Below are 8,628 nucleotides of genomic sequence, written 5' to 3' on the forward strand. Positions count from 1 at the left end.
CAGTACCTGAAGGGGGCCTACAAGAAAGCTGGAGAGGGCTTTTCACAAGGGCATGTAGTGATAGGACAAGGGGTAATGGCTTTAGACTGAAGGAGGATAGATTTAGATTAGATAAAAGGAAGAAATTCTTCACTATGGTGGTGGTGAGGCACTGGAACGGGTTGCCCAGAGAAGCTGTGGATGCCGCATCCCTGGAAGTGTTCAAGGCCAGGTTGGATGGGGCTTTGAGCAACCTGGTCTAGAGGAAGGTGTCCCTGCCCATGGCAGGGGAGGTTGGAACTAGATGATCTTTAAGGTCCCTTCCAACCCAAAACCATTCTATGATTCTATGATAAATTGTCTTTGAGAATTAGTCATATGAGGCACTGCTGTACTGCAAAGGCAGCATGGAGAGAAAATTGTTGTAGTCATTATTTTCACCGGTAAAACAGTTTAGTATTATTACAGCCTATGAGTTTCCTTCATGTTTTACCTCATCATTTCCACGTTCTTCTTAATTATTGATTGGAGAGAACGATTTGGTTACTTATTACTCACTGCTCTTATTCCTCTGGGCTGGCTTCAGTAAAGCAGAAATCACAGCGATACAGAGCAAAAGACAAGCTCAAATTTTCTCAAAGAATTGTTTTCTCCTGTTTGTAACTGAGAAAGTCCAAAGGGTGTAGGATGCACTTTGTTTTCAGTGGCCTCTCTTGAGCTGACAGATATCTTTTAGTCAGTATGCTGTGAGTACTCAGTGTTTAAGTAGACTGATTTTTCCTATACCTATGGGAAATAAGAAGTCCAGACATCTAGGAGTGGGTTGTGGAGTTCCCACTGCCTAAGTCAGCTGTGGATCTGATCTCTTAGGAAATGAATTTGTTTTACAAAGTCTATAGCATAGTCATCACAAAGAAACTTTTTCAATTACCCATGCAGTTGTTTGGATTTAAAGTGGCAGCATGAAGGTGAAAAGATCTTATTAAAAAACCTACAAAGAATGAAATATTATAGGAATTAAATTTCATAGAATCACAGAATGGTTGATGTTGGAAGGGTACACTCTGCCCCATCATCCAATTAATGAAGATGTTAAACAGGATTGGACCCAGTATTGACCCCTGGGGTACACCACTAGTTGCTGGCCTCCAACTAGACTTTGTGCCAATGATCACCACCCTCTGGGCCTGGCCATTCAGCCAGTTTTCAATCCAGTTCACTGTCTGCTCATCCAGCCCATACTTCATTACATTCTCTATGAAGATCTTATGAGAGACAGTGTCGAAAGCCCTACTGAAGTCTAGGTAGCCAATAACCACTGCTCTCCCTTTGTCTACCAGGCCAGTCATTTCATCATAGAAGTTTATCAAATTTAGGCTATGTCTAATGGAAACAGACTAGTCAAAAAGTGCTTACAGATAGGCATAGTCTTTTTCTGAATTAGATCTTCAGATGCAGTAGTGTGGAAGTAGTGTTGTAGATAACTAAGACGATCAGAAAAACTCCAGAAGTAAAAGCCTTTTGTAGAACACTGAATACCTTATGTTTTACTGTATCTAGTATTTTCTGCCTTGTTGAATGGGTATTAATGCATTGTAGAGGACAGAGAGTGCACAGTGTGCAGAACCTGGATGAGTTAATGATTTAAGGAAAGCCATACTCTGCAATATTTACACAGTTTGAGAGCTCAATTTTTCTGGTTGAACACTGCAGTAATATTTATCTAGCTGTTTAAAATACTCCGTTTTGGAGTAAGGCTTTCCTTGTGAACCTTCTGGAAGGGTCCTGCCTGACAGTCAGTGCTCCTCCTCTTCCCCTGTCCTGCTGCATCTGGTGACTGAGGGGCAGACCGTGAGGCTCTGCCGCAGGTGGGACCACCGTGCATGAGGCCATAGCAGGTGGCAGCCCACAGGCTGCAGCACCGTGTTACAACCACCAAAACACAAGCTACAGGCACTAAGGCAGAGGGGACAGGCGGCAGTCCGTGACTCCAAAACTCTCTGTCAGTTTTGTACAAAGCATGAGAGGAAGGTGACATCGCAAACTGTGCTCACTGGTGGCAAAATGAACAGACGTAGGTTTACTGGTAAACCACATCCTTTCATCATGCTGGAGTAATTGCTTTGCACAAGTTTTCAGGAAAGTTAAAACATATGAAATCACCCACCGGAGATTCATTTGTTTTGAAAAAGGTAGCCATCTGGGAAGTGTTTAATAAGGTCACTAATTAAATACGTTGATAACAACACCCTTTGCACCTCATTTACACGATGACACTTTGAGATTGCAGTTAGGTACATTCTGCTTCACCAGACCTAACACATAACCTGATCGGACAACAGCATGAGGCATTTTTCTTGTGCTCTCCTAATTTATCAAAATCTTGGGTTCAAATAGAGACCCTGCGGCCTCATCAACACACCTCATTTGTACATCCCCTTCACAGTGAGAAATAGCTTTGTGCTGCCTGTGATTAGAGCTGATGAGAGAAAGCAACCTGGGACCTCATTAAAGTTACTTTGCCAGAGAAGACACTCTGTAAACAGAAGGCAAGGAGGCTCTTTGGGTAAGTGCCACCTTTGGGTAATAGGACATCAGAGGAAAAACTTATTTCTGAAACTTTCTGAGCTGGGCTGTGCACAAAACTGACTTACACTTGTAGGTTATTAAGAACAAGGAGAAATGCCTCCTAGGTGTAGATGAAGGTCACCAGCAATTTGTGTGTGTGGAAGCCCCTTGTTACTTCTGCAGAGAATAAATACTGGTGGCGTCTTGGCTAGACTAGCTTGCAGGAGAGTTGGTGATCTATACACTGAAAATTTCTTCTTCTAGTATTTCCATTTACACTAAATAGACTGTGGTGATCTTGTGCAGCCATGATGTCGGGATGCCCTCTCTACTGGCTTTGGCTGGGATAGAGTTAATTTTCTTCATAGTAGCTTGTGTAGTCCTGTGTTTTGGATTTGTGATGAAAACAGTGTTGATAACATACCCCTGTTTTAGCTATTGCTGAGCAGTGCTTGCACAGCCTCAAGGCCTTCTCTGCTTCTCACACCACCCCACCAGCGAGTACTCTGGGGGTGCACAAGAAGTTGGGAGGGCACACAGCTGGGACAGCTGACCCCAACTGACTAAAGGGATATCCCATACCACATGATGCCGTGCTCAGCAATAAAATCTTGGGGGAAGAAGAAGGAAGGGGGGGATGTTCGGAGTTATGGCGTTTGTCTTCCCAAGTAACCGTTACGTGTGAAGGAGCCCTGCTTCCCTGGAGATGGCTGAACACCTGCCTGTCCATGGGAAGCAGTGAATGAATTCCTTGTTTTGCTTTGCGCACACAGCTTTTGCTTTACCTATTAAACTGTCTTTATCTCAACCCATAGGTTTTCTCACTTTTACTCTTCTGATTCTCTCCCCCATCCCACCGGGGGGGAGTGAGCGAGGGGCTGTGTGGGGCTGAGCTGCCTACTGGGGTTAAACCACGACACACTCCAAACTTCTGCACAGCATGCGTGGGCTGGCTGAGACTCCCCTAACCCAAGGTCTCCCTTATCTGCCCTCCCTGGCAGGTTTTCTCCTCAGGATGACCTACTGGCTGCTGACAATTTTTCACCTGCTTCTCTCCTGATGTGCTCCAGGGCAGGACATCAGAGAACTGTCTGTCTTCCTCTGGGACTCCATAATCCACCATCCCACCACCCTCTTCCATCTGCAGCTATTCAGGCAAACCTTCAGTAGTAGCTCCATGGATCACTGCCTAGATCCAAAATCTCATTTCAGGTCTCTTGCTAGTCAAGCAAGTTAGAGAAGACATCTAACTGCTAGTTCCAGAAAACTGGCCTTTTGCACAAGCATTTTTGGAGTCCCAGAATCATCCCAACTTTTCCATAGTGTGGGATTCACCTATGCTGAGTAATCCTCATCTCAGCTACCTAAAAATTATATCTAAAATCATCAGAAAATCTATTCTAGTGACTGGAAGATCCCTCTTGGTAGAAAGAGAAAGAGCATCTGCACCAACAATTCATCTTGCCTAAAAATGGATAAGCTGGTGAGATAAAACACCCTGTGAAGATGACTGGTTTTCTACAGTGAGTATGAGGAGAACTACCAATGACTAGAGCAGATATAGTGCCTAACTTTTAGATGTCTAAATTTAGGTTAGATGGCTATCGGCCTTCAGGAGTGTGGGTCTGTTTTTTATGGTTTTAAGTAGATTAGCTTTGCAGTAGGGTCTAGGTGCAGGTTGCAGAGGCATGTGCTCTATTTGAACTAGAGGCCATCCTGCAAGCAAGCTGGGCTCATATTCATTCACAGACGACTCCTGCAACCCGAAAAAAATGCCAGAAAGATGCCAGAATGCGTTATGAAGAGAGACTGACCAGATATGAACTCTGGTAGAGCTGAAGTTCTCTGGAAAAACAGTAATGTTTCCAGATTTTCAGGGAGATAGATAGACAGACAGTGGATGAGGGGAAAGAAACATCTCCATTGACTTCCTGAAGGGACTATGTTAATATGTGCTGAACTTAGTAAATATACTTAAAAAGCCTCAGATGGGCAACATTCCTCATAGGGAAAGATCACTTTCCTTCAATCTATAACACCACCAGAAGAAAGGAGGTATCACCTAGAAGCACTTCTGAAACTGCTATTTCAAGAGAGATCAAGATGTCCAAGTGATCACGCAGTTCATTTCAGAAAGTAGCACTGAGCATGAGAAAATGAAGTACATCAGGCCAGCCTCACTGGGGATGAAGGAAGAAGAGAATCGACCGTTCATTTATCAGAAAGATAGATTTTTTTAATCTTAACTTACTTTATTTCTGTGAGTTAAAGTATTAAAGTAGTCATATTATCACTAACAAGGATTAGTGCCCATGCGGTGTATATTTCATTGTTCCTTTTTATGTCATTTTGGAGAGTGCAAACTTACAAGATGGCAATGAAACAGTAAAAGAGACAATCTCAGATCCTGATTTTGCTCTGCTGAAATGTAGCATCATTCAACTTTTATGCTCTGCAGCGCAGAGTGCTTCAGTGCTCTACAGGGCACAGAAGAGAAAGACAAGATACACATAGGATGTGCCCTTATCCCAGCAATGTGAATGGAGGACATCATTTACTGCTGAGCATAGCTCTTACTTCAGTAGGGAGTCATCAGTTTCTCTCCCTAGTCTCTTCTCAGGTACTAATTCCATTCCCAGGACTAGTCCATAGTCCAACCAGCTGTCACAGGATCAGGCCAGAGGTATTATTCCCTTCTGTTTGGTGATATGTCAATTCTAGAAAAGCCAGGTCATAGATTAAAAAAATGACAGCCTGTGGGTCTTCTTCAGCTGGTGACCATGTGCTAGTTTTTGACTTACTCTCCTGTCCTTCATGTCCCAATCTGAGTGTCCTGAGAAGCTGCATACAGATGTAACCTTGACAGCCTGCTCACCCAGGCACCGTCAGCCCAAGCTATTCCTATAGCCCTTCTTCTGCCACTCCTCCTGGTGCTTCCACATTCACCCTGCCCCATGCATCCTCCATTCAGGCCAACCATAGCATTTCTATAACAATTCTTTATATACTTTCCTCACCAGCTGACACAGCATTGCCATCAGACAAAATAACAATGTGTCCAAGCTAAAAAAATGTTCTGCAAGATGCAAATTGGTGAATACTTTACATTGACAAGCATCGTTTTCTGGAATTGTCAGGTTCAATGTTGCTTTTCACTATTGCTTTTCATTCCGTACATCTTATTTTCCCTTATCTTTGATCTCATTAAACATGCTTTTGATCTCCTTAAGCAGCAAAGCCTTTAAGTGACAAACTCATAAGTGACAAGCACTAGTTGAAATGGAAACAGAAGGAGCAGCACAACTTTTCTCTGTCCCATCGTCCCTCCATGGAGTGTCCCGTTATGGCTGTATATGGGCCTGTTTTGACCTCTGTACACATACTGGAGGGGAGGGACAAAACTAAAAGGCTTTGGGTTATTACTCAAAGATGTCTAGAAATTCAAAAGGAAAGGCTTTTCTGCTCTTTCTAGAGGACAATAAACAAACACAAATATTGTAATATAAACACACCTTGTTCAAGAAATTAATCTGTTGTATTGGAATAATTTCTTAATGATTAAGAGCAGGGATATAAACTGCTGTAAGTTTTTTTAAACTTAAGTCTTGCTCTCCTGTGCATTGCATATAAATAGCTATAACCAAAAAAACACATACAAATCCCAATCTGGAATGAAAGAAGACGTAAAGCGCAATAGTTGCTTATCTGCTTGAACCAGATTTGGTAAATGAGTAAACAAATAGGTGTTTCCTTCATTTTCAGCTCTTACATCCGGGAGTTCAGCTTCCAGACAAAAATTCAAAGCCATGAATCCAACCATTTAAAGCATGTTACTCTAAAAACAAACGAGTCCTGGAAGAGTCCCGTTGAAAAACTTTTCCAAACAGAATCATCTTTAATGCCCTGCGAAAACACATGTAAAAAAATGCATAAACAATAGGGTTAAATGTAGAATTTAAATAACCAAACCAAACCAAAGCATCAATGAGAATAGGAGGTATCACATAATTCATAAATGGATTGGTTGCTGTAAAGAAGAAGAATGGACTCCAGCAAATGAGAAACACTCCTATTATTATGCCTAATGTCTTGGCAGCTTTCCTTTCTCTGCAGAATGAAATGTGGTGCTTTGTTTTGAATTGCATCTTTTTTTGGCTAATTGCATCAATGGATCTTGCCTGCCTCTTGGCTATAGAGTATATTTTCCTATAGATGTACAGCATAACAAATCCAGGGATGTAAAAAGACACTGTGGAGGCCACAACACCTGAAGTTTCACTAAAAACAAGAAAGCATCCTCCTGCACAATGTGTGTGATTATAAATCTCTTCTGCCCCTTGCAAGTTTAGGTCTAGAAAGATCATCCCAAAAGCAAAAGCAGCAGGGACCATCCAACTGACAAATATCATGACCAGGATAACAAAAGTATTAATCTTTGATTTGTATCTTAGAGGGTCACACACAGCATAGTAACGGTCGATGGATATGAAGGAAAGATGGAAGATGGAAGCCGTGCTCAGCATAATGTCCGTGCTTGTGTGGATCTTGCAGAAGAGCTCCCCAAAATACCAGCAGTGCTCAACAGAGCGCACCATGCTGCAAGGCATGATGAGGAATCCCAGCAAAAAGTCTACTGTAGCCATAGAAAGTATCAGGAAATTGGTAGGCGTGTGGAGCTGCTTAAAATGTGATATTGAGATGATAACTGCCAAATTTCCAACCACTGTGACCAGAATAATGCAAACCATGAAGATATACATGGAAACACGGATACCGTTTGACCAGCTGCTCCTTATGCAAGAGCCATTTACGGATTCACAGCACAGTTGCATCCTTACTGAGGTCTCAAATCCACGTAGGTATGCGGCACAGGTACTGTGTTTCCTAATGCTGAGATACATTTACAACTGTTTTTTTCTTTTCTATACGGGGAGAGCTGCAGGGAGGAAAAAAAAAAAGGGCAATTGTAAACACCTTCATTTATTTGGTTTTATAGGAAATTCACATTTCTTTCTTTATGAAGGATGAAACTATTTTGTAATTATACTTTTAACAGAATGACACTTTTATCATTAGACTTCCCTTGAAATGGGAATCTCATTTGATTAAATAAACTGTATAATGGGGCGTCCTCACACCAGAATAGCAGTGGCTCCCAGAGTGCCCTGCATTGAGAAATGTCTTGTATAGCAGGCAGATGAGAAGTCCTTTTCATTATTTCCTTTTTAAACAGTCCTCCTAGTCTTCTTCGTCAAAATTGGCTGGAGGCCTGTATCCCTCACTTTGCTCTTGAAAATCAGTAACTTTAGATTCTGAAGCTCCCTCGACTTATTTTTTGATGCATAAGTCTAAGATCTACAAGTTTAAAACAGAAGGCTAAAGCTGAGGAGACCACGCTCAGCCTTTCCTCCAGCCCTGTCCTGATAGCGATAAGTGAACCCGCTGTGCAGCCTGGCAAAACCAAAGAGTTTCCACAAGCCCTCGGTTTTCAGGCCGATGGCACTGCCTGATCAGATCGAGTCTTACTGCAAAATTCTTGTAGGCTCTAGCTGTAAACAGAGATGTAAGGAAAAGATCTAAGAGAAGAAAAAAACTTTTCTGACCTTTTGCTGCCAAAATATAATGGAAGAGCCTGACTAATCTGAAGCATTAGCTGCTGTATAAGCAAATATCTTTTCTGTCGGGCTCTAGTTTATTTCAGTGCTGGTAGTTTAGCATTGTTTTGTATATTTATTATGTTAATACTGTTTTTAGCCAAGGCACAAACACGGAGAGAAACATTTTCTGAACATTGTTTTAGTCTGTAACTGAGGACAAAGTACTTAAGCACTTTGCAAGCAATATTCATTGTTGAAAGATCTGGTTTTCCTTTAATTAACAGAAAAATAGTATTACTGTGAAAAATAAAGAACATTAGCATATGCTATTCAGTAGCATTATCATTATGGTATAACGTGGTTGTTTAAGTCAGAAAAATACTGACATGGCAATTCAGCCAGTACTAATTTAACCCATTTGCTTCAGGACTTTGCTGCCTCTGGTTATTCTGGATAGAACACAACAGAATAATTGATTTTTTCC

General features: G+C 41.8%; 1 protein-coding gene across 1 annotated transcript; it reads right to left on the reverse strand.

The window, feature by feature from the left end:
- Window positions 1–6,377: 6,377 nt before the first annotated feature.
- LOC143159028 (trace amine-associated receptor 1-like) lies at window positions 6,378–7,448 on the reverse strand. Its single transcript, XM_076335499.1, has one exon. It carries the CDS (start codon window positions 7,446–7,448, stop codon window positions 6,378–6,380), a length of 1,071 nt encoding a protein of 356 aa, XP_076191614.1.
- Between the last annotated feature and the right edge of the window lie 1,180 nt (window positions 7,449–8,628).

This window comes from Aptenodytes patagonicus, chromosome 3 (assembly GCF_965638725.1).
Source record: "Aptenodytes patagonicus chromosome 3, bAptPat1.pri.cur, whole genome shotgun sequence".
Lineage (NCBI taxonomy): Eukaryota > Metazoa > Chordata > Aves > Sphenisciformes > Spheniscidae > Aptenodytes > Aptenodytes patagonicus.

Coding starts and splice junctions, on each gene's coding strand:
- LOC143159028 (XM_076335499.1), bottom strand. CDS start 7,448: ATGTATCTCAGCATTAGGAAACACAGTACCTGTGCCGCATACCTACGT.